At 38.3% G+C, this 27,091-nt stretch overlaps 1 protein-coding gene across 12 annotated transcripts in view; it reads left to right on the top strand.

Annotated features, from left to right (window-relative positions):
* The window catches only part of LOC133521599 (serine/arginine repetitive matrix protein 2), a 42,512-nt gene that overhangs the window by 10,446 nt on the left and 4,975 nt on the right, over positions 1 to 27,091 (top strand). For 2 of the 12 annotated variants that reach the window (XM_061856640.1, XM_061856648.1), the window contains 9 exons: positions 13,871 to 14,083; positions 14,569 to 14,628; positions 14,714 to 14,740; positions 14,827 to 14,859; positions 17,579 to 17,696; positions 19,946 to 19,998; positions 21,115 to 23,232; positions 23,712 to 23,795; positions 24,602 to 24,793. In XM_061856640.1, coding sequence (XP_061712624.1) covers positions 13,871 to 14,083; positions 14,569 to 14,628; positions 14,714 to 14,740; positions 14,827 to 14,859; positions 17,579 to 17,696; positions 19,946 to 19,998; positions 21,115 to 23,232; positions 23,712 to 23,795; positions 24,602 to 24,793 — 2,898 coding nt within the window. Of the gene's footprint in view, positions 1 to 12,704; positions 13,265 to 13,870; positions 14,084 to 14,568; positions 14,629 to 14,713; positions 14,741 to 14,826; positions 14,860 to 17,578; positions 17,697 to 19,945; positions 19,999 to 21,114; positions 23,233 to 23,711; positions 23,796 to 24,601; positions 24,794 to 26,050; positions 26,213 to 27,091 lie in introns of those variants that run through there. The other 10 variants (XM_061856644.1, XM_061856651.1, XM_061856641.1 and 7 more) reach the window with 10 other exon arrangements.

Below are 27,091 nucleotides of genomic sequence, written 5' to 3'. Positions count from 1 at the left end.
ATGTGTCCACTCAGCGTTATAAAAGTCATGTTTTGAATTATAAAAACTGATATCTCATAAATTAATTACACCGATTTTTCGTTTCATATAGCCGCCAATGAATTTGCGTTCACTTGTCCACGTCACTGACATGTAATTAATGTTAACCGTGTAGCACAAATTAATAAAACTGCTCAGGCAAAGTTAGGTCTCAAAGGGATCCCGTAGCTTTAGTGAAAAGGAGGATCAAGTCTCGGACAGCTCAGGTGAAAAAGGGTACAGTTCAAGTGTTATATGGAACTTGCGTGTGTTTATAACGATTTCATACATTTACCACTAATCGTAAGTAGCAAATTGATGAACAGTGCAATGATAAACAGGCATAAATCTGAAGGCTACCCACACTTGGCGCTATGCTAGACATTTATTTGTGTGATGAGCACAGGTATTTGTTCCTTAGTCATGAGCGTTTTACATGTATTTAAGTATTTATATACACCGTGTTTTTATTGACTCCCGCTAACTTCAGGGCATGAGTAAGTACGTTTAAGGAAACAAAATGGCATAGGTAATTATCGAAAAAAAAAAAACTTTTTAAGTAATTAAATGTTGTATAATGCATATAGCGTTGTTGTAATACGGGCATTATATTTAACTCAACCAAACAATTGACAACTGTGACATATCAATGTCATTTCGAACACCGTAAGTCCGAGATAATACTTACGTTTAGTAGCAAATGTATTAACTCGTATTAAACAGTAATCTATATGTAAACAGGCTCTAAGGCAAGTGTACACGCTCGTAGGGGCCTTATAAGATCAAAATAAATTAATGATTATCTCCGTAATGGAGTTAATTAGCATACCGGTGCCTTTGAGAAAGTTACTTAATTTAAGCACTCTTGAAATTAACGCAAATAAAAAAAAGCGGCCAAGTGCGAGTCGGACTCGCCCATGAAGGGTTCCTTTATGACGTATTAAAAAAAACTACTTAAACTACTAGATCTCGTTCAAGATTTTACCACTTTGGACACACATTTTACCACTTTGGTAGTGTCTCTCGCGCAAACTATTCACTTTAGAAAAAAATTATATTAAAAACCTAAATATCATTTTTGAAGACCTATCCATAGATACCCCACACGTATGGGTTTAACGAAAAAAAATTTTTTTTTTAATTTTATGACGTATTAAAAAAAACTACTCACTAGATCTCGTTCAAACCAATTTTCGTTAGAAGTTTGCATCGTAATGTATATCATATATTTTTTTTTAGATTTTTCATTCTGTTATTTTAGAAGTTACAGGGGGGGGGGACACACTTTTTTTTTACTTTGGGAGGTTCTCTCGCGCAAACTATTCAGTTTAGAAAAAAATGATATTAGAAACCTTAATATCATTTTTAAAGACCTATCCATAGATACCCCACATGTATGGGTATGTTGAAAAAAAAAATTTTTTTTTAATTTCATGACGTATTAAAAAAAAACTACTTACTAGATCTCGTTCAAACCAATTTTCGGTGGAAGTTTACATGGCAATGTATATCATATATTTTTTTTAGATTTTTCATTCTGTTATTTTAGAAGTTACGGGGGGGGGGGGGGGACACACATTTTACCACTTTGGAAGTGTCTCTCGCGCAAACTATTCATTTTAGAAAAAAATGATATTAGAAACCTCAATATCATTTTTGAAGACCTATCCATAGATACCCCACATGTATGGGTATGTTGAAAAAAAAAATTTTTTTAATTTCATGACGTATTAAAAAAAAAACTACTTACTAGATCTCGTTCAAACCAATTTTCGGTGGAAGTTTACATGGCAATGTATATCATATATTTTTTTTAGATTTTTCATTCTGTTATTTTAGAAGTTACGGGGGGGGGGGGGGGACACACATTTTACCACTTTGGAAGTGTCTCTCGCGCAAACTATTCATTTTAGAAAAAATGATATTAGAAACCTCAATATCATTTTGAAGACCTATCCATAGATACCCCACACGTATGGGTTTGATGAAAAAAGATTTTTTGAGTTTCAGTTCTAAGTATGGGGAACCCCCAAAATTTATTGGTTTTTTTCTATTTTTGTGTGAAAATCTTAATGCGGTTCATAGAATACATCCACTTACTAAGTTTGAACAGTACAGCTCTTATAGTTTCGGAAAAAAGTGGCTGTGACAGAATCGGACAGACAGACGGACATGACGAATCTATAAGGGTTCCGTTTTTTGCCATTTGGCTACGGAACCCTAAAAACACGGTGTATTACGGATACCGCTGTCTGAGTGCCCACAACACAAGCCTTCTTGTGCTTACCGTGTGGCTTAGTCAATTTGTGTAATAATGTCCCTACAATAATAATAATAAAATACTTGAGATCCTAGTCCTACCAGCACTAAGGTCAAGTGCACTAAGTTGTGTCGATTTCACCCTGTTGAACTCATAATATAAATACAAAACAAAAAACTTTATTTCATTAAAAAAAACTATAAATTAAAATATAATTTAAGGGATGGTGTCTCGTTAAGCATATATTTGCCCGAGTATAGAATATAGGTCTAGTAAACTCTTGGGATTAGAATCATTGATCGTTCAACTAGCTACCTACAGGTAGCAACTAGATACTACAGTATAGATACCTATATATTCCGACACATGTACCTATCCCGATTAATTGGGGTCAAGCCGGTCAAGGCATTAGTCTCAACCCTAATTGTAGCCTCCTAGCTATATTGCAAGTATCTTAACGTTTTAGTATGTATCACTACACGTATACACTGCATTTAGATTACTCTTTAAAAACTCGTGCGTTTTAGTCTACGTGTTTAGTGATTATTTTTATTTATTTGGAGATCCAACAGCTGTGACATTAACATAGAAAATAACATTTATTATTGAGTGTCATCCGTGCAGGGATCGGCAACCGGTATTTTTTGTATGGGAACGAAAACGGTATTTTTTCGTCCTTTGTTAATTACTTCATTTCTAATTAGGCAATCTAATAATACGAAGTCGTTATCTGAAAACACAACTGAGTCCTACATTTAGAGTATAAAATAAACCGAAATATATGGTTAATTTGATGTTTTTGCAAAAAACCGGTTCCGATCCGTGACTAGTGTTGGTTCAGACTCCCTTCCTTTGAGTCCTCTTTGAAACTCGACTCAGTTTTCCAGACTTATATAAATAAATAAATATTATACGACATTATTACACAAATTGACTAAGTCCCACAGTAAGCTCAATAAGGCTTGTGTTGAGGGTACTTAGACAACGATATATATAATATATAAATATTTATAAATACTTAAATACATAGAAAACACCCATGACTCAGGAACAAAATATATCCATGCTCATCACACGAATAAATGCCCTTACCAGGATTTGAACCCGGGACCATCAGCTTCGTAGGCAGGGTCACTACTCACTAGGCCAAACCGGTCGTCAATAATTAAGTCTAACTCGAGTTCTTCTCAACTTGTTAGAGACCCGAGTCATTTGTAGATACTTGAGTCCTTTTCAGAGAACTCTAATAGTACATTACGATACAAGTGCGAAAAATAGGAAATTCGAAACGAGTGGCGATAAATTAAAACACGACCGAAGGGAGTGTTTTAAATCGACACGAGTTGCGAATTACCTATTCGCACATGTATCGTACAACGTTTTACAGTACATATGGCCCTTTAAATGTTCGACACAGTACTCTCGCACTAGTGCTATAAAGTAGCCCCATATGTACTGTAAATTATTTTTTAAATGCATTATCTTTAAGTAATATTCGTGGATTGTGTACACAAATCATACAATAACGCCTAATTTCCTTACTGTTGAGGCTCATAGTGTGGAGGCTCAAGTCCATTTGAGTTGTTCTTAAAAAAGACTCAATAAAGGACTGGCCTCTGGACTTAAAGACTCAGAAGTTTTTAAGGGCCGAGTTTCGTAAAAACCGGGCAAGTGCGAGTCGGACTCGCCCACCGAGGGTTCCGTACTTTTTAGTATATTTGTTGTTATAGCGGCAACAGAAATACATCATCTTTGGAAATTTCAACTGTCTAGCTATCATGGTTCATGAGATACAGCCTGGTGACAGACGGACGGACAGCGGAGTCTTAGTAATAGGGTCCCGTTTTACCCTTTGGGTACGGAACCCTATAAACGAGTCGAGTTCTTCAAATTCAGACTCAAGACTCGTGTTCCTACCAACACTAGCCGTGACCACATATCGTCTGGTGCAACGCAGCTGAAATGTCGGATAAAGTTTATGTGCTGAACTAAATTGATAACTTAAAACAGTAATGTAAACAAAGGAGCCTATTTCTGCCAAGACACTGTTATACAATTTGGTGGGAGTTGTACAATGTGTAAGGGTACTGTTACAATGAATAGGTAAATGTTTTTATTATTAATTTTTGTGCTTATTTTTATAAGTAAAAATAATGAAATTATGTCGCGTTATTCTCGTTATTAAGGTACAGTCGCCATCAGATATATCGAAGCGGCCAAGGTGCTCAAAAATATCTGAACACGCTCTCTAACGTCTTGGCAATAGAGGCCTGTTCAGATATTTGTGAGCACCTTGGCCGCTCCGATACATCTGATGGCGACTGAACCATGTCGTGATTTGGTTTCGTTACGGCTACGATGTTTTGATTTTGCTCATCCTATGTTTTTTAATTAATTAAAGTTACGAAGTACCTACATTGTCGACGTCTTATTGACTATCGACAATTATGTTAACATTTTGCTTGTAGAACGCCACATGTAATTAGCCTTAATTGCAGTATGTAATTGAGTGTAAATAAATAACAGATGTGCCTTACGCGAGCTCTTTGCAAATTGAAAATACGTAGCGCGACGCGGCGATAAACGAGTCGGTCTTATGGTGCCTTCCACATTGGCTGATATAAAATGTTATACACCGTGTTTTTATTGAATTCCGTTAACTTCGGGGTATCGGTAAGTACGTTTAAGAAAACTAAATGGCATAGTTAATTTTCAAACAATAAGTTATTTTTATAATTTTTTTATGATTTTAATTTTTATTAATAGTAATTAAATGTTGCATATAGCGTTGTTGTAACACGGGCATTACATTTAACTTAACATAAACAATTGAAAACTGTGACATCACAATGTCATTTCAAACATCGATCATCCGAGATAGTATGTACATTTAGTAGCAAATGTATTAACTCGTACTAAACACTAATCAATATCTAAATAGGCTCTAAGGGAAGTGTACATGCGCGTAAGGGCCTTATAAGATAAAAATTAATGATTGATTATCTCCGAAATGGAGTTAATTAGAATACCGGTGTCTTTGAGAAAGTTACTTAATTTAAGCTCAGGGATGCACCCTTGAAATTATCGGAAATAAAAAAAAACACGGTGTATAGTCAGACCAAGATAAGTCGGGAGCGATTTTGGGAGCCCAGACGGTGCAAGTGTTATTTCAAACGTCAAGTGCGTTGCTGGCCTTTGAGGGGAAAGGGTTTGGGGTCTATCAGGAACACAATATGATAGTAACAAATCAACGAGTCTTTACGAAAGGTCAAAACGTTTACGCCACGCTCAATCCAAATCCTTTACCAGATCGTTGTAGTTTAATCTCTAATCCGTATATAAATTAAGGGTATATAATTAATAAATTATATATAGACGTCTTTAAGCTCGAAGTTATGCGCTTTTCATTATTCTGGAAATACGAAGCTGGTTTTGGTGCTTTTACATTTTATCATGTTTAAATATTACCGCTTACGCTGATTATATAATAAATAATGTAGATCGTGTTGCATAAAACGCGTTCATTATATCGAAATTATCATAGATTTGGACTTTGCTTTTAGTAGTACCGTTTGCAGTAATACCTATCTTACGTAACAAAGTGCGCAAAAATACACTCGCTTGTAAAGTTGCGACGATATATGTGAACATATTTATCGCCACCATTCTTTTAATGTATATATTTTTTACCCGGGTACGTCCTTAAACTACGTCCACAAGAGAGGTATGGGCATTGTGAATGTCATCTCGCTTTGTGTGGTAGGGCACAGCACAGCGGATGTCATTCCAGATCTAGAGCAGAGCCCAACTGGGGAAGTACCTCCACCTTACAGAAAACCGCAGCCAAATAATACTAGACCCCTACTCATAGTGTTGTGTTCCTGCCGGTGAGTAAGGTTGCCAGAGCTCAACGAGGGTTGGGAGGGGGTTAGGGTCGGCAACGCACATGTAACTCCTCTGGAGTTGCAAGCGTACATATGCTACGGATACTGCTTACCATCAGGCGGGCCGTATGCTTGTTTGCCACCGACGTAGTATTAAAATAATATTATAAATTCGTTGTGTCTGTTTGTTGTAATAACGATGTGTATTTTTTATAATTTTTTTAAAATATTGTGTTACGCTTCATGCTGCACACGCTCATGGCCCCGACGGAAGGCCAGCGCTAGCCCAGCCAGGCTAGCCTATGCTGAGTCGTCGTCGACCATTTCGTGGCTTATATATTATACGTGTTGTTTTCTTCTTTTATTTTGCGATGAATAAACGCTCTATCCCCTATTTTGTTTTAGAGATATCAAACCAAATTATAAAAAATGTTAATGGGTCTTGTGACAAAGTTAGCTGCTGACATACGAATAATAGAAACTTATTCAATGCCGTAGTAATGAAATCCCCAAGCACCAAAACTTTCGGGCAACATGGAAAATCGTAAGTGTTTGACCTTTTCACTTAGATTTCGTAAATAAACGACAACATTTACGTAATGTCACGAAATCCCTAAAATAGCCCTGATGCCCGAAACGCGACCTCCGACCACGATATAGCGTTACATGCGATCCATTGACCGTCACCTTTGAGCTCAGGTTACAAAATATATATGGAAGCGGCGATGGATAGCGGATTAGGACTTTTCATTCAGCTGATTCCCAACGCTCAACGAGTGCAAGCCTCAAAGTGTAGTGTATGCCGAGGATGCATGGAGGCAGAAGAACAGCCTCTCACGTGGTGCTGGAATGCAGCGGAGTGGCCCCATACAGGGCAAAACATCTCGGATCCTCCTGAGGTCCTAGTCAATCCCCCCCGCAGAATAGGCGCCAGGAGTTGCGGAAAATCGCCCGTATTACAATACAATACCATGGTTACGATCACAATTTGATACTGGGTTAACGGGTTAATCGGTTGACCCCGGGTTAGTGAGATTGTGCAAGTGGCCCTAAGTGTATGCTGGCTTTTAATTAATTCAAAAAGCCCGCTCTTTAAACAACGAAATCATATGAAATAAGTTACAAATAAAGCCTAGTGCAGCACAACGTACAATATTCCAAAAACCTCATATTATACGAGGACTTTTAGATTTCTCCTGTATTTTCTATTAAATTATTCAAGTGACGGGTCACTCTGCGTCCTTCCCGGTATTAGAGGGACGCAGACGCAACAACACTTCTTAAATAATATCCAAAAATAAACGTGTATACAAACTCAATAAAATTATCGTCAGCGCGATGTAGAAATCGCCGTGCTTGGTTCAACGACATCTATCGACTGATTGAGTAAACTTTTAAGGAAGTTTCATATGAACGCAAACTGTAAGTTTTACACTTTAGCTCCATTTAGACGTTTCAAGAACCTGCATGCAATATTCTATACATTGCTAACTACAGAGTATAATAATTCAGTCGATCGACCAAATACCGAAATGTTCTTGAACCGTCTAAATGGAACTTTAGTTATGAGGTTTCACTTATACTGGTTCGTTTGCCAGCCAACTCTCGTCTAGCTCAGTGACTGTCGCTATTCGTGGGGTTGAATATTGATCGGGCGATGACGTCAGCTGCTCACCCCCTGGAGGGGTGGATTTTAATACGCCTCCGCGCACCCTAGCTAAACATGTTAGGGTATACATGTAGGGCAATAACTGCAAGTAACTGGGTTAATTATATTTTTGCGCTGTTTCGCCACTTTCAGTTGGATAGATAAGTCTTGGCTCTGAGCCGACTTCTACCTTCGAGGGGGTGTTCAGTATTCTACAGATGTCTCTATAATGCTGTTCGAGCCAATGTATAAAAATAGTTTTGAAAGATGTAGACTGCCATTTCTTTTATTTTTACTGGCAACATATTTTGCCACATTATTTATCAACATGGATGAAAACTGTGTTCATCCGTAGCTTAAAAAACACCTGTATATTTATTTTATTAACCCTTTACCAGGCTAAGGGAGATATTTCCCACATACGGCACTTCAAACTTTATATGTTCAATGAGAAAGATTGACATTTGATTGATACCTTTAAACTGTCAGCTTGATAGAGGGTTAACTAATTTGTATTATTTAACTTTAATCAGGAGGCTTGTAAAACAACAAAACTATTATTTAATTAGTCGCCGGACCCCTGAAATCAGGTTGCGTGTTGTCTAAATTTATGCCAGTAGATTACGTTTGCTTATTAAATCAGGGGTCCTCCACCCGTGGACATGCGACGCATAAAAACTGCTCGTTTAGATAGGACTAGATTATATTTCTCTGACCTTGTTATTTTTTATGTTTTTCAGTTTATTTATTTATGGATAAAGGAAAAATAAACAGATAAAAAAACGTTATCGGTTTGATTAATTGCTATTGGCTGTATGTGATGAAAATCATATCGTACTTATGTGCACTGTAGTGTTATTTTGTAACTGTTAGACCTTTCAAGTTGAATTTTAATTTCGAATGTTAGTAATTCTGGATCTATGTGTAATTTCAATCCAGACAAGATGTAGTAGAGTTGTATGGTAATACAAAAAATATATATAGGACATTATTTAACACATTGACTAAGTACCACAGTAAGCTCAATAAGACTTGTGTTGAGGGTACTTAGACAATGATATATATAATTTATAAATACTTAAATACATAGAAAACACCCATGACTCAGGAATAAATATCCATGCTCATCACACGAATAAATGCACTTACCAGGATTTGAACCCGGGACCATCAGCTTCGTAGGCAGGGTCACTACCCACTAGGCCAAACCGGTCGTCAAATAAAAAAATAATATATCACCTCCATGTTCCTACGGTATAACTTTTTTCTTATATTTGTGAGTAACTTCCACCTCACTACTTTAGGTACGGTCACGTCTGAAAATATCGATACGAAGTACCTAATCTAGTAGTAGTACCTTGTGCCAGCGATTTTTTTATAGAGGTTTTTTGTTTTAATGTATGTCAATTTCATTCTTTATTAGAGCTTTTTTAGTAATATGCTGAGTCTCCTATTGTAATTCACAGTATTTCATTGCAGTATTCAACATATGTTTGTATAAAATATGCAATCTACAAACTAACCTATATTGTTTACTCTATCTATACACGTTCATACAAAAACACACAAACGTGATATATTATTGGCCGGTACCGTATTAATGAAATGTTGTGTGGGTTCAATATTAGTTTTAAACTTACTTCATACATGTTACAACACATATTATTAGGCATCATATAACGCGGTATTTAGGTGTCCTAAGCTTACCGCCATTAATTTAATTTCAGTACCCCGTTTTAACAGACAGCTGTCCAAACTAAAACTGGTTCATATAATTTACGAATTCCACATAAACCTGTAAATTTAATACATTGTTATGTGATGTCTGTTGTTTCGAATAGGCAATATATAACTCATCTGACGTATGTGTGCCATGCCGGAAACGATTGGCCTAGAAATGTTCGCTTGACGATAATATTTATATATTTTTCAGTACAACAATGTGTTTAGTTTGAAATATTTGTATTCTAAGATATATCATGTGTATCTACGTCTTGAAACATTGAGTCTAGTTACAATTCACGAGTTCTAACTACTGTGCTAATAGTAAATATTATTCAAAAAGAAAAAAACACTTAATTATTTTGGTTGTTTAACCTGAGTTATCCAATATTATCGTGCCAAATCTGTCCCATATCTCTATCAGAAGTATTCTAATCATATTTAAATAATGTATACCTACAGGTTCAATAGATTTCACTAAGACAGATTACGGGTAAACGTAGTTCACAGTGCGATTCATTATTATAGGTATTTGTAGCATTCTGCTGGTGGCCTAGCGGTAAAAGCGTTCGACTTGCAATCCGGAGGTCGCGGGTTCAAACCCGGGCTCATTACCAATGAGTTTTTCGGAACTTATGTACGAAATATCATTTTTATATTTACCAGTCGCTTTTCGGTGAAGGAAAACATCGTGAGGAAACCGGACTAATTACCGGATCATTTTTTACACCGAAAGAATGCAACAAATAACCTCTTCTTCTTCCTCGCGTTGTCCCGGCTTCTTGCCACGGCACAAGGGAGCCTGAGGTCCGTTAGCTAACTAATCCCAAGAATTGGCGTAGGCTAGTCCTTGCGAAAGCGACTGCCATCTGACCTTCTAAACTAGGCCTGGGATATATTGGGATTAGTCCTGTTTCCTCACGATGTTTTCCTTCACCGAAAAGCGACTACTAAATATCAAATGATATCACACAGTATTTTATATAGCTTGACTTAAAAAATTAACGGACCGGAAATAGCTGTAATACATTTTCAGTAATTATAATAGATTAGCGTCAACAGTAGGTAAGCGAAACTGGTGGTTTGTTTCGTAATGGAATAAAACCACAAAAGCTAGGGTGTCCCTTATTTTGCGATTTTAAAATGTAGCAACGCATATCCTCTAAATATAATGATGCTATCCCAAAACACCCTGAAAAGGAACTTAAGGAACACTGTAACAGGAACCCGTGTCGAATTGCATCTGAAATTCCCATACAAATTACTATGGAAAAATTTGGTCAGACGGTAATTTAATATTTTTTATTGGTTTTCTGTTCACATCGAGATTTTTTGTGACATAATGTTTATACGGCAATAGTAAACGCATTTGATACGAAAAAAAGAATGAAAAGGAAAAAATTTTTATTCATTTTCATACATTGCATGGGAAAATCGCATGAATGCCGGCACGGATTAGTTACAGGAATGACTTGAAATTTATTTTCAGATTGTTTTAAGATAAAAAAAAAACCGATTTAGGGGGTATGTTATTATTTTCTGCAAATCGTAAAATAAGGGACACCCTAACAACCACGTGTTGAAGCTAATTAATTCCCTTGATTTTGCCGACTAATGTTATTCAGCATTAAGCGTTTTAATCACGCAACGTTTTAACTGTAACGGACAGACAGCTGAATGTTAGTTATCCCTAATTAAGGTTGGCAGCCATGCTATCACCGCGCCTATACCTCATTATAGGAGAGTGCACCACCATTAATGACGACCGGTCTGGCCTAGTTGGTAGTGATCATGCCTATGAAGCCGTTGGTCCTGGGTTCGAATCCCGGTAACACAAGCCTTCTTGAGCTTACCGTGGGATAGTATTTATTTATTATATTATTATTTATTAAGGTGCTGTAGGTTCAAAGAGCTTCTTTTAAAATCTTACCGCTTTTTTAGATCACAATATGGTTGCCAACAATGTAATTAGCAATCTTGAGGATTTTCTATAGTGGTTTTATCGTTTCGAATCCTGTGTTTTTGACTTTCACTCGATAAAAATCACGATCATAATTCTAAAACGCACTTTAAAAATTTGTAACAATTTACGCACATAAGCAAAAAATATGAAAATTGCTTCTAAATGCTAATTATCGATTACTTTTTTTTTGTTAAAACTTACAACAAATTAAAATTCAAAACATCATATCTGCGGTCCCGAGCACTCGCATCCATCTCGCTCACGCTTACGCTCAGTAAGCGTAATAAGGGTTCCTAGTTGACTAAAGAACCCTAAAAAGCTTAGACGGATTGACATATCAATGGTTTAAGTGACAATATAGAAGACACTCTATGCTGTATGAAAATATGAAAATGTCTACGTGTTCCGATTTATGAAGTGCTGCCAGACGGACGGACACTTCGTGAGGTAGGCATGCACCGCAAATTGAGGTCACTCTCGTTCACAACATGTAACATGTCAAGAAATTAATTTTAGCGTTTTTTTCCTTCAGTTTAAATTCTACAGCCAACTAAAAGATTGATTAAAAAGTTTCTTCAAGGTAGCTTAAATTTTGTATAAATTACAGAATTTCCAGGTGTCGTAAATAATCTTATAAATAAATAAAATAGCATGTGAACTGACTAAATGAACATATGTATTAAATATAGTTTACGCCACATTGCCATTCGCTGCAGAACGTTCTGCACGCCATTCATGTTATAAATCATATTAGTACCTTGATAGAAATAATGTTAGACAGTTTAATCCGTTATTATTTATGTAATAAAATGTAGGTGAAGGCAATTCACAAATACATAATTTACTTCGTACGGTTTTGAATAAAACTTATGCATTATAAAAGTGTCGCAATTGAAAGTAAGAATATTCGATTAAAGCTTACAAACAAGTTATCGTGATCATTGATTACTACGCGTGTAACTATAAAAGTAAGTGATTTTACATTAAAGGTAATCTACGAGTCCGCATTCAAATCGATTAGTCTATTACAAATGGGACAAAAAGGCTTGAAGTATTTTAAAATTAGTTTAAAGAGAAAATAATGCGATAAACATGTTATTAGCACAAAGAACGACATGCTGCTACTTAGCGCGTTTTTAACCAAATTTCCTCTGCCAAAGACGCTTAAAACACCTCATCGTTTGCGAAAATTCCTAAGCGGGGAAAATAATGAGTGTTTTCCCGTCGGGGTAAAAGGGGAGTGCTCCCTTTGTGCGTCGAGCGGAGATCCTGTTTGCGCAGGCTGCGCGCGGCGCCCGCAGTAGCGCCGCCGGCCCGTCGCCGGCCGCTCTCACGTACCCGGCCCCCGCAATCACGCAAGTCTTCCATTAGATTAATAAGTCTCTTTAGCTTAAGAAACCAAGTCTTCCACTAGTTTTAAGTATGCAAAGGGGCAGGGGATCGCGTCGCGAACAAAATACAAATAGAGTAGTTTTCGAGAGGCTATGGCGCGGGACGTTCCAAGCGGTCGTCGCGCCGGGGCGAGGCGGGCGGCCGCGAGCGGCGTCGCACGAACCTTTACCGGAAGCCTTACCGCCGCCGCCGGAGACTCAGGGGCCTTCGCACGCGGCCGATGTGCTCGAGCCGGCGCTCCGCACTCTGCTCGCGGGCCTGCGTGGCACCTGCTGCTGCCGCTGCGGCTGTGCCGCAGCCGAACGCAATTATAACGATAATTTGCAGGTCTGTCTCTCCAATGACGAGGAGAGGAAGTCCATGCGGTCCGTCATAAGGTGTGCATTTTATCGATCACTAGCATGTAGGTTGCAGGCGTCAGCCTAATCGTTAATGGAAAGCGCGCTATCGACTTGATTGGAAATTAAACGATTTCATACTCGTTTGTAGCCAACGCTTGGTTATTGTGATATGCTTCGTTTTATTACAAACTTATCAGTATGGATTAAGTATGTTAAATTATTTTAATGTTTCCCCATTTCTAGCGCACTTAGGTGCTGCTCAGGTAAATATTCGTTAGTCTTGTTTAAAGCTTTATTAGGAATACTTCCATATAGATAACAAAACATGCGTCAATTGTAGGTTGTTTTCAATTGTGTATACTCGTAACACGTTTATCATCAATAGATTAACTGCAATTTACTTAATTATAGGTCTCAGACACAAATGACATGTCACGTTCTACCAATTATTCCATTCATTGAATAATGCTAAATAGGTCATGGTGCTTAAGCAATAATATTATTTTTCAAAATAGCTGTTCACTTCTAGCACTTTGACCTGTCATTCTAATTTTTGGGAGCTATCGGCACATTTATTAATACCTAATTGCAAAGCTGTCAGCTGTTCGTCTCAGCCGTCCTGACTGACTCGTTTGTCCTCAGTGTGCGCGAAACGCACGCGGTGGCGGAGGCGCAGCAGGCGAAGAACGCGCGGCTGCGCGACGCGTTCGGCATCTCGCCGCGCTTCGTGGAGGGCTCCAGCCTGGACCCGGAGCGGCGCGCGCGCGAGCACGCAGCGAGGTACCCGCTCGTGCGCACACCCAGCCACGAGCGCGAGGAGCGCCCGCAGCCGCCCAAGAAGAAAAAGAAACGAAGGTAATGGCTGCATTCACACTAGTTAATTAATAGGCTGCCATGTCACCTCATGACCTAAATCGGAAACTTAAACTTGACATACATTTATCATTCAGGTGGTTTTGGTACGGGACGTACAAATTATTATTCGTTTTGATACGAGACACACATTATACAAAATTATTACTTTGACGTCGTGCCTTTGTTGAAATAATAGCCATAGCGTCAGATGACGAGGCAGCATCAGCTTCTGTCTTAATAGCACTTTCCAACCAACTTTACATATCTGTAAAAATATGTAAATGTTATATGGCAGTATTAATAAATTTTATTATAGCAGCATATGACGTGTGGTGACGCTTCATAAATTATAAGTAATTAATCAAGTTTCCTTTGACAAGTGACAGGAAAATTCAATAGAGTTGCCACATCATACCAAAACAATTGTAGTTGACAGTTACATTATTTATCCACTCAATTGTTCATCGACGCTTTTGTGTTTACAGCACATCGCCTGAAACAAAGAAAATAAAGAAGAAAAAATCTAAGAAAAACAAAAAAGAAAAGTAAGTTTATTTGTCAAATATCTTTTACTATTGTTATGTTTTATTGCATGTCTATAATTATAATATTGAAGATTTTTCAACCCAGGCAGGTTATGTTGCCGCTATCGAAGAGGCAAGTATTTTAGAGTATATTTGACTGGATATTAAATACTATCCTCTTTTTTAAATGTACTTAGCCGATATATTTGCTAATTTCAGCGAGAGAAAAATGTTATGGGATTTCATACGTAGGTATGGTAAATGTGAGAAATATTAATTTAATATTATAGCGATAATCGCGGTAGATTTTGAGCAATAACCATAACTACAAATCAAGCACAAACGAAAATTCATATTCATTATATAATTATGTTCAAACATCGTCGTTACTTTGTCTACTGTAAAAAATCATGTTGTGAATTTTAGTTTGCGCTTGTTTTTACGATAACTTGAAATTACATTTATTTATATAAAATAATAACATTTATTTATATTCTATGTTTATTTTGAAGCCAAAAGGTATAAATTAACCTAGCCTCTGTTTTACCTATTTCTTATGATAAGATAGCATGTCGGAGTATCCTCTGATCTGAAATTATTTTAGCACAAAATGTTTTATACAGAGGCCGGAACTTTCGTGGCAATTTTGAATTGTCATAGTAGCTTCTCATTTATCTACTTCAGATATATTAAAGAAGATTAAAAGTAGAAGTAAACAACAGGCGGCATTATCGCTAAAAAGTAATCGGTTCCAGATAACTTTTGAGTTGTTGGAAATGTGAAATAGAGATATGCAAGGATAACTATGAACATTAATAGTTAATTTCACATTTAATCAATTCAGATTAGACTTTTTTTTAATTTCATGTTTAAAGTCTGTTTTAGTGCTAACAAGTGTTCCATTTATTTAGTTTCTCTATAATCTATTAATTAGGGATCATCCATTAATTACATCACACGTTTAGGGGTGGGGGGGGGGGTCAAGATAATGTGACAAGAGGGAGGGAGAGTCACAAACTTTGTGACGTCACTTTAAAAAATCATCAGTAATCGTTTTTTTTTTTTAATTTTTTATTCGTATGTGATGAGTTTTTGGAACGATATTCGTTTAATTTTCTTTCCTAATCGGTTTTGTGTCATAAAATTACTAATATTTATTTTATCAAAAATAATTTGATAAAATATTAATAATACCTAATTCGAAAAATGTGACGTCACATCAGGGGGGGAGGGGTTTGCCTAATGTGACCAAGTGTGACAAGGAGGGGGAGGGGGTAAAAAAACTGGAAATTCGTGTGATGCAATTAAGGGATAACCCTTATAGAAATAGATAGTTAAGATAGTCATCATTTTATTCATGCTATCTGGTTTTTATAGAGTCAAACATCTATTTGTAAATAGAAAGAGTATGTACTAGTGTAATATATCGATTTAATTCAGGTAAAATCGATAAATAATAAGTCACTATGACAATTCATAATTGCTACGAAAATTCCGGCCTCTGGTGGTTTTAAAGTACATTGGGTGAATTTCGAAAACGGGGTAATCTTGAAAATAACAAGTGTACTAAACTAGAAACATTTTCTGCTGTAAGTAAACAAGATGCCTTGGTAAGCGTTACAGTATAGTTCGTGTCAGCCACGATGCGCGCAGATTTGTCAAATTTAACCTTTAATAACATGGTATTACGAGTCAAGGCACGCATCTTCGTGAATGACACGATCTACAGCGTAAGTGCTAATGTATGAAGTCCTTCTGGTTTAGTAGGGTAGTTTCTGAAATTACCCCACTTTCGAAGTTATCCCAAGCATTGGGTTTAGGTAAAGAAGTTGAGTTTTGAAGTTTGACTTTGTGATAAGTAGTTATGGTGGCATTTATGTCATTGATATACATTATATAAACAATGACAAAGATGCAACTTAGAAACATGTGCTTAAATTGTTTATCTGCCACCAACATTTCATCTGTGTTATCCTTTCCATGGGCGTTTTCGTTTAATTATAATACATTAAAGGCCGGATTGTGGTAAAAATAAGTCAATGTAAAGGTGCCATATTATATTTTGTCACAAAGTTAAAGTTAAGCCCCATTTAGACTTAAAGACCTTGCATTTGGGATAATTTCTGAAGCGGAGTAAATTTTAAAAAGGCTAATAATATTATTTTAATAATTAGCGACCCGCTCCGCCCTTCGCACGATTTACACAAAACCTTAACAAATTATACACCTCAACCTTCCTCAAGAATTACTCCATTCATAAGTGAAAACTGCTTGAAAATCCGTTCTGTAGTATTTGTGATTATCGCAAAGATACACACAGATAGACGCGGCTGGGGACTTTGTTTTATAAGGCGATATATATTATTGTAAAAGTAGTTATCTTCTAATCTAGAAGCACTTTCTACTGTAGTAACGGTACGCAAGATGCCTTGGTAAGCGCTGCAGCAGCGTACGTATTGCCAAAGTATCAAGTGCTAGATTAGTAGATTATATGGATTTTCAAAATTATTCTGCTGTTGAAATTATTCCAATACACCTTAACACCTTATTGATATATTTTGTCATAAAATGAAAGTTAATAAATCGTTGCTTATCGTGAACAGTGGCACAACTCCACAACTCAAATGGAAATGCTATCGCATTTAACATTCTATCTTCTACTGGTAAGATTTGAAATCGAATGGCATTTCATTTTTTGTTCCACTGATCTTAATAAGCCGTGAAATGTGATTCAAACAAGTAAAGATAAAGATAGTTTATGTTCCAAGTAGGCATATTACAATGCGCTTATGAACGTCAAATAAAGCTACGCCGGCTCTAAACCTACACCTCTGACCTGAGAAGATTTAAATCCTTCCTAAATTGTAGGAGGGTATCCCAATATGGGACCGTAAATAAACTGAAAACGCCCATAAATTAATTCACACCTACAATACCTATCATTCTATTTACACCAATTCTATCCCCCCAGGCAAGACGGCAAGAAAAAGAAGAAGCGCTCCAAATCCCCCGACTCTGAGAGCTCCAGCGACAGCGACTCCAGCGAGTCGCACGACAGCTCCGACGACGACAAACGCAGGAAGAAGAAGGTAATTGTTACTTGACTCTGCCCGCCCGCCACCATCGAAGATTATGTTTTGTGTTGCTATTGGAAACGTTCTGGGAAGATGAGGAGCCTTAGATAGCATATATTAGAGAATTTGGGAAGGGTACCGCCGTAGCCATAGTCTAGTGGTCAGGACGTTAGTCACGTAAGTTGAAGACGCCGGTTCGATTCCGGCTGACCACAGGTGGACTTGAGCACTTTTTCTTTCGTATTTGACACCTACTTCAGTTTATAAATAAGTAGGAATTGAAGGACGAGTTCGAGCTGATTTGTTTAAAAACGTTTCGTGGCAATCAGTGGATCCCTACATTCGACTTAAGCAAGTCAACACTAAGTCCATGTTTTGAACATTTTGGTAAATAATCATGTATTAATATTTTTCCGTGCTTATTTTTTATCTTTGCTAGTGTAATTATAGATTTTAACAACTTGCAATCAAGCAGTATTGAGAAAATCCAACTTGTGCATTATGGATTTAAGAACTGTTTTTAGTGATTTTTAATTACGATTGTCTTTTAAAAGGCTATTGTAGTAACTTACTGCCAAAATAATTCACTTTGTTAGGTGGGATTGAGTTGAACGTTTTTGAATAACTATTATTACTTTTATTTAAAAGATATACAGTAAAAATTATACAATGTAAAACATAATCTTCGAACATAAAGTGTTCTAACAATGTTGGTTAAAATTGATATTACTATGGGACTTGGGAAATTGATGTTTGAATTTTGAGAATACTTTCACACGTGTCCTGTCTAGACTCACTGGGCCCCACACACACCTCATCCCCTAGCTTCAAGACCCCCGAATAGCTGATGTACCATTTCCCCTATTATCTTTCAAACATTGACTTGAAGGGATCTTCTATAAAATACTTCGCACCATCCTCTGCATATGAATTTGGGCGTCACTTTTTATTTTTCTTAAATATCTCCTTACACCGCCCTCTTTCTTGTTACTTTTGCAATAGTTACAGAACCAAACGTAGCTATCACGAAATTCAGTTGCGCTCTATCCCCCAAGCTTTATCTCTTAGCTATGGTGCCCACACTTCAAGCTCTAACTGTTACGGGGGAATATCTGATTTTGTGAATGTGGTTTATGTCTTCCTACATACTTCATTTTTTAGTTTATTTTCTGTAAATACAAGAAATAGACAGTAAAAATTATCTGTTTAACTGTGCATCATTTCATAGGATAGCCATCTTTATCTGAAGAAATAACGTATACTGTAAGTATATCAAAACAATAACACTCAGTAAACACTATGTTAGGTGAATACTAAAATACGTATTCCGTGCCAATCGGTAACGCATTCGAGTTAACATCTGTGATTAACGCTCGAGCGGGTGCTTGCGGGTCCTAGAGTGCACAGTTACTTGCATGGTGTGCGTAGTCCTTTAAACAGATGGTGGTTCTATATTGTCCGCGCGGCGCTCGCGCCACGGAAGCGTGTCCGCTCCGCCCTCGCATGGCGGCCGTGCCGCCGCCGGCCCGACCGGACCCGACCGGACCCGACACGTTTCCGTGCGACGACCGCCCTGCCCTGTGATTGAATGTGAAAATGTAACTAATCCATAACATTCTCCCTCTTCTCATTTACCCAAAACTAATTAAGGATGCTCCACATGTTTAAATGGTATACAATACCACCACCGTTTGTTAAATAAGGTACGTTTCCGAAGTGTTATTACCATTTGATTTTGTGTCTATGTATTTATGTATTTTAATTACCTATATTAATACTAAATGTTGACATTGTAATTGTGTTACTAATATTATATCTATCTCACTCGCACTGGTGCCAAGAATCGAACCATTTTACAAATACCATTTATATATATTTTATTTTATTTATTGTTTCATGAGAATGAAGGATAAAATAATAACTAAACATTCTACAAAACATTTTATACATTTCATTTATACTTGCTTACATGATAGCTTACATTTATTTTAGTATTAATTATTATTTTTTGTCTATTAATTTTATAAATGGTTATTTAGAGTGCATGTGTAACAGTGGTATATTATTTTAATTCTGAAAACTCTTCATTAGACGATTTTTGTGATTCGCTTTTTCATTGAAGAATCTACGAATATCTCGTGTGTGCGAGAGATTTGATTTGCCTTTACATACCTACCACTATAGACTTCTTGTATTGGCACCGGTGTTGGATGTCAGTTTTCTATTGCGATGATTATTCACCATTTGTCGTTGGATTTAAACAGAAAAAGTCGAGTTCAAGACGTCGCGGCAGCAGCCAGCCCTCTACCAGAGAAAGGTAAGTGAAAACTATAGTTTCCTTAAAGCAGTAATATAACGATTTACAACATTGTTTAACCTTTTGACGACCGGCCTGGCCTAGTGCGTAGTGAAGCCAATGCTATGAAGGTTCTGGGTTCAAATCCCGGAAAGGGAATTTATTTTATCTGTGTTTTATTTGTTCCCGAGTCATGGATGTTTTCTATGTACTTATATAAGTATGTGTATATCGTCGCCCTAATACCCATAGTTCAAGCTTTGCTTAGTTTGGGGCAAATCGATTAGTGTAAGATGTCCCCTAATGTTTAAAAAAAAATGAAAAATTTTAAGAAAAAAAATTAAATTTATTTAAAAGCCCACGCGGCTACAGCCCCCTATCGACAGCCTTCGCGCATTTCGACAAGGTTCTCGACGGGTTGCGCACGATAGGCGCGGCGTTTAAAGGGTTAACCTTTCAAACCTCGGGCATTTTACGTTCCTAAATGAAAATTAATAACTGGAAATGGTGAACAGTTACAAAATTCTAGCAACAGACAAGCTTAACAAGGATAACATTATAAAATACCAAATTTATTCAATGTTTGGAGCACCTTTAATATCAAAGTGTTCAAAATCAACAATCAGCAGGCTTCAGCAAATGCCAAAATAAAATACCGGTTCTCTAAATTTTCTACCACTGAATAACTCAACATTGAAATGTTCTGCAATTAATGCAACTATTTGAGCCTTTCAATGATTAGAGTGCATATATTCGCTTAAATCCAGGCACGCTGGGTTTAATTTCCACCACAAATTGGAGAAAATTTCTGATAAATAAATCCATTTATTATAGTTTAATGGCATAAATAAGCTGCATGTTTTAATTTCACACTTGTACAAGGTGGAATATTAAGTCACAGACTATAATAAATCAAAAGTATACTTCCCTTACTAAAGCATTTGTATGTATGTCCACTTGTTCACATACACAATGATAAATAGTCAGACTAAATAAACAATAAGAAGTTTTTTGGAAATTTTTAGTATGTATTGATCGAATGTAGTCAATATTGCAGTAGGAACATTGGTCACCTGATTAAACACTTAAGTGTGTATTTCGTAAACAGCTAAAACAATAACGTAATTTGCATTACAGCTCGCCAGTGAAAAACAAGAAAGCTTCTAAAGAAAAGAAGTGGGAAGATACAAACGACAGAGAAAACGAGAATCACAGAAACAAAGACCGTGAAGATAAAAACAGGAAATATGACAAACGAGATGAACCGCAAAGGAAAAGAAGTGAATCTAGAAGGAAAGACGAAAGCCCGGAGCGTCAGGCCTCGCCGCAGCACAGACATAAGTCTTATGTCACTAAAATAGACAATCGCAGAGAACCATCAAGAGAAGGCTCAGAGAAACGGGTACCCAAGCGCAACCGTAGAGATCGCTCATCGTCCAACGAGTCCCAAGAACGAGTAGAGAAACCAAAGAAACGTCGCGATCACAGCGGCTCACCGACTGAGAAACGTAGACGAAAAAGCGACTCCCCCGATAGGAACAGAGATGACAGAAAAGATAACTATTACAGAAAGGAAAAAGCACCGAACAGACGCCGAGAAAGCCCAGAAATTAGAGACAGGCGGCAGCGGAGCGAATCGCCTAATTATAGAAAGAAAAGAAGAGAGGAACGCGAGGAGTCATATGGGAGAAAGGAAGATAGAAATGATAAAAGAAGGAATAATCATGAGCGTTTAGAAGAAGAGCCGAGAAAGAAGAATTACGAAGAACCGCGCAGAAACAGAGAGAACTACGAGGAGCCACGGAGAAACCGAGAGAGCTACGAGGACAAAAATCATCGCAGAAAGAGATCGCCCTCTCAAGATAAACGGTCGCCATCACCGGAGCGAGACCGTTCACCTAAAAACCGGAACAAAGATAGGAAGGAACCCGCAAAATCTTACAAAAACTCGAGACCGGAAAGGCACGCCTCGTCTTCAGAATCTGAGGACGAACAGAAAAAGTCAAATAAAGCTAAAGACAAATCGAGATATTACAAAGACAGAAGCCCGTCCCCACAAAGGGAGCGGCGACGAAGTCCGAGCCCAGACTACAGGAGGAAACGATCGCCATCCCCTAAGAAGGCGGATAAGTACAAGAGCGTAGTGAAACCCGTGGAGAACAAGCGCGAGCGCAGTCGGTCGAGAAGGTCACCTTCTCCGAGCTCGCGGCGGAGGTCACCGACCCCAAGCGCGCGCCGGAGGTCACCGACCCCGGAGCGGCGGCGGTCACCCAGCCCCGACCGCCGCCGGCGGCCGCCGTCGCGCTCCCCCGTCAGAGATAGACGCAGAGAGTTCAGAAAGTCCGTCGAACGAAAATCTCCCCCCAAAACTGTAAACAGAGATAGAGAGAAGAAGGAGAACCATGAGCGCTCCCGCGAACGCGAGCGGCGAGAACGCAAATCTAGATCGCGAAATCGCAGCCGCAGCACATCCAGCCTCAGCTACTCGCCGGCGAGAAGAAGCCCCGAACGTTACCGTGATATTATAGACCAGTTACCGGAGAAAGACAAACGAAAATACATCCGAGTCCCGGACAAAAAGAAAACCTCCAACGTCAAGCCCACTGCTGTTTGCTTGAGAAGCTCTTCGAGTGAAAGCGGCGATGGCGGCGACGGCGATACGTTGCCGCCCGACGAGCGTGCCAGACAAAACGAACTTGACTTACAAGAATTCCACGACTTGAAACTGCGATTAGCTCAAAAAGCCAAAGCTTCCATGGAGCGGCGACGCGACGAAGAAGCGACCACATCCCGCTCGGAACCGCCGCTCGCAACTAAACGTACTCCGACTCCTGAACAGAAGTCTCCTGAGAAGCCCAAAGAGGTCGCGAAGGAAGTAAAGGAGCCTGAACCTAAAAAGGACAAAAGTCCTTTGAATATAGAGAGTTCTCCAGAGGAACGTAGGAAAGAAGTTCGAAAGCGTAGTGGTTCTCGTAGGAGTTGGTCAAGATCATCCGGTTGGCGCTCGTCACGGTCAAAATCGAGATCGCGCGGCAAGTCGAGGTCTAAATCTAGATCACGCAAGTCCCGATCGCGTGACAAGTCGAGATCCAAGTCCAGATCACGCGGGAAATCGAGGTCGAAGTCGCGATCGCGTGATAAGTCGCGGTCGAGGAACAAGTCGCGGTCGCGCGGGAAGTCGTCGCGTTCACGATCGAGGTCGCGGTCGCGCTCGAGGTCTTCGCGGTCCAGATCCAGGTCCTACTCGTCGTCAAGGTATGTAAAAACTTGATAATTAGAAATACACCCAAAAGTACATTTGAAGAACAGACCGTGAAACTGACTGCGTGCTACCCCAGCATGCTACTGATTATAGTTTTTGATTCTACTAACACTTTTTACAGCCACAGCATATATTCTTATTATAGTTTTTACGGCGGCGACCTGACATGTTAATGCTTTTGGTCAGTGACTTTATGAATCGGGTCGGAAATTTAATATCTCCTTAGCTCGTTAAGTATACACATGAATTAGTATTTTTACATCATTTTCTAATATATCTGAGTCTCATAAAAGTGCCGCGACTGTGAACAGAGCTATAGACTAGGTGCCGGTCCAGCCACCGGTAGTCTATATCGTAATCGCTCCTAAATGGCTTAAGTATTCCATAGCATAAGTATTGAATAACTAAATTCGTTCACGGAGTGTGACCGTACAATTAGATATATACTAACCGAAAGCCGTTCCTGGTGCAGAGGTTCCCGCTCGTCGCGCTCCAGCTCGTACAGCAGCCGCAGCTCCTCGCGCTCCTCCCGCTCCACCTCCACTCGCTCCTCGAGGTAACACCCGGGCTGCCCGCCACCATACTATATCATCTCATGTTCTGCTAACCTATGTAATAGACGGAAAATATTCATACCTTCTGCTTGTAAACTTTTAATTGCAATGGGCCCTTCGTTTAAGCGTCTGTGTCTTCAAGTTTTAAAGACATCTTTCTTCAAACTCTTCCTAAGTTTCTTTGAAATGTATTTGATCCCTTATATTTTGTATGTAGAACACGGGATGATATCGAATGGTCTGTTGAATTAGCTTAGTTCGTTGACAATTAAATGATGTTAAAATAAGAAATGCAGGATTTATAGGATAAACTTCGACGATTGGATAGAGTTATGTTTTTAAACTAAAGGTACTTTATTGTATGTGTATTATGTATTTAAAATAAGATTAGCGAAATAAAAATTACAGGTTATGTGGTATTGCATATTTAATACATTTGAAGTTCTTACAGTAAACTTCCTGATGCGACTCCAAAATTATGTTTGTAAAAGTTTGTTTGATGTCACATTACGTATGCGTAAGAAACGCTTCGATTCTCTCCGATCTATGGTTCTGAAAAAGCTTACGAAATTTACGAACGAAACATCAAACGAGCTTACGAAGAAATTAATGATAGAATTTGTAAACGCCAACAGTGGAGCCTGTCAAATTTATCCCAGGAGGAAATCGGGCCAAAATCAATTCATTTCATCAGACCTAAAATTGATACAAAAAAATCAATTTGACAGACTCTAGCCAAGTTCCGACGGCATTAACACGTACAATTTTGTTTCCGTATATGCATGCTCGCTCATACCAACGAATACAGAACAATGACGGGCGTGTACGCCGATTACCGTAGATCGGCCCCGCGGTCCCCGCGGTCGCCGCGGTCCCCGCGGTCCCCCCGGTCCCCCCGGTCCCCGCGGTCCCCGGCGGCGCGCGCGGCGCGGGAGCGCTCGCCGTCCATCCCGCGGCGCGCCGGCTCGCCGAGCTTCCTGGACCGGCGCCGCATCACCAGGTGAAGGCTGCTGGCGCCCGGTTCACGTACTCGCACCCGGTTTACACCAGGACCGGCCAGTCTGTTCGACCGCTAGGGCCGATGATTTTTTCTGCTGCACGGCGGTTTGAAAATGAATAAACTGCTGTGTGCAAACTTTTCGAACGTTATTTTTCCGAACGCTTTATTACCGTCCGTTTCATTCGACGGAGTTTTAGTTTTCGGATTGATTAAGAGAATTCTAAATTTACGTTCGGGCGGCCGCTATTCACGGAGCTACATGTAAAATCGAGATCATATGGACTGGCTTGTTGGACATGTAAACTGGATAGTTTTTGAGTCTGGTCATCTAACGACCTGTGTTTTTGGCTTGATTTTTGGTTTGACTTTACACGCCCCTTAAAAAAATGATAGGAAAGTTTTTGGGTGACCAAAAAGTGCCACAAGTAAAGAGTGTTATTCAGAATTCTTTAGGTCAAAGATTCTGTAAAACCCTAATATAATTGATTCATTGACAGATTTATGAAAAGTGAAATAAAATTCATTTCTGTAAAACAAATATTTCTGTTGCAATCAATCAATATTGCTTTTTAAAAGCACTTTTTTTCGGGCTGCGTAGAAGCGTACGAATGACGGTTATTGAAAGAAAGTTTTCTATGCCTTCATTTATACGGTCGTAGTTGTTTGACTGTTCGGTTTAACATTGTTCGTGTGTCGCTTTTCTTATGCTAATTCTTTTTATTTTGGGCTTCCAATTTGTTTTCGCCTTTTGCCATAATATGGAAAATAAAACTACAATCAATGACAACGAAAACTGACCTAATTTTCGTGGTCACTGATGTTCCGGGTTAAGTGACCCGTATATTGCTCTCGAGTCTACTTGTCAAACTTACTACACAATAAAAAATACTTTACAGCAGTTGAGGTGTTTATTTAGTCACCTGCAATAATTTCCGGACTGAATATATGTCATATTGACTAATTTTACCATGAGAACAACCCCGACATCGCAAAAAAAAAATTACTCTCCGTCAGACAGCCAAAAAGTATGAAACAGCCAATTTTATTTCGCGATTTCGGGGTTGGTCCAATAGTAAAAGTTTCTCAGTATGACTTGTATACCCACCCGTAAATTATTGCAGGTGACTAAATAAACAACTTGTATCCAGTGCCAATTTAGAACACACAATTTCTACTTGACATGTATTTCAATATTTTCTATATTATGGCAACTTTTGTTTTCCCATATATATGTATGTTTTGTTTCATCTTTTATAGAAAAAAGTCACGAAAACATAGCACGAGTTCAGAGGACAGCAGTAGTAGCTCCGACTAGTGGTTCTAGTGAAGTGACTGTGTGCTAGTGTATTAGTCTAGTTCTAAGTTATGTGCGTTGTCATTATCCCTATGAAATACTTCCAATACATTGATAAATCACAAGTTGTTTTTATTATTATCAGTAATTATTTTTTTAGTACTTTTTATTTACAATACAGGCTGTGAATAGCGCATTTCTTTTTGTATTTTAAAGCTGACTGGTAAATAATGCCACCCCACATTACCGTCTCCCGAGCGTCGGCGATTAGTCAACCCTATGGCTGCTGCTCGACGCAACGTCGGCGCAACTGCGCAGCGACGCCACTTTCCATAGCGCTGACTCACGCTGACGCTCAAAAAACGCTAATGTGGGTTGGCCCTAAGTAACTATACAAATTTGATCTTTTGTGCAATAAGAATTCAATTCAATAAACAAATTATATGACATAACATTTTACAATTTTTGGGAAAATAGTTCATAATGTAAACTAATTCTTATGAACACATATTGTAAATACTCATATAATTTATATATATTGTGTGTGCGTCTAACCTATGCCACAGCTGTGTAGCGTTCTTTGGCTAACGATATTTAATTTAGTTGAATTTATATTAAAACTGAGTGTGTTCAATTGGGTGACAACCATTTTTATAATTAACTTGGGTGTGCTACTTAACATTAGAATAAGAAAGTTAACCATTAATTGATCAGTATTTAAAGTAATAATTTATATAAATCATACTTGTTTGGTTTACTAGATCACTGAACTGATGGACGTGCTATTTAAATTAGAATATTGTGTTCTCACTTTCATTAGATGGCGCTGCCTAGTATATTTTTTAATCAAGCCATCGACAAAGCACAAGACAGTCGAGCTCACAAACATCTTACACGCCAACGTTTAAAAATAGTTATTTGTTTTACAAGGGGGCAACGCGAGGAAAATACTAACTATGAAATACTAAAAAATATCAAACATGCAACTTTCTCATTAGTTTTTG

The sequence above is a fragment of the Cydia pomonella genome, chromosome 9 (genome assembly GCF_033807575.1).
Source record: "Cydia pomonella isolate Wapato2018A chromosome 9, ilCydPomo1, whole genome shotgun sequence".
Classification (NCBI taxonomy): domain Eukaryota; kingdom Metazoa; phylum Arthropoda; class Insecta; order Lepidoptera; family Tortricidae; genus Cydia; species Cydia pomonella.
Note: the sequence above shows the minus strand (reverse complement) of the source record. Positions and strands in the feature narration are given on the sequence as shown.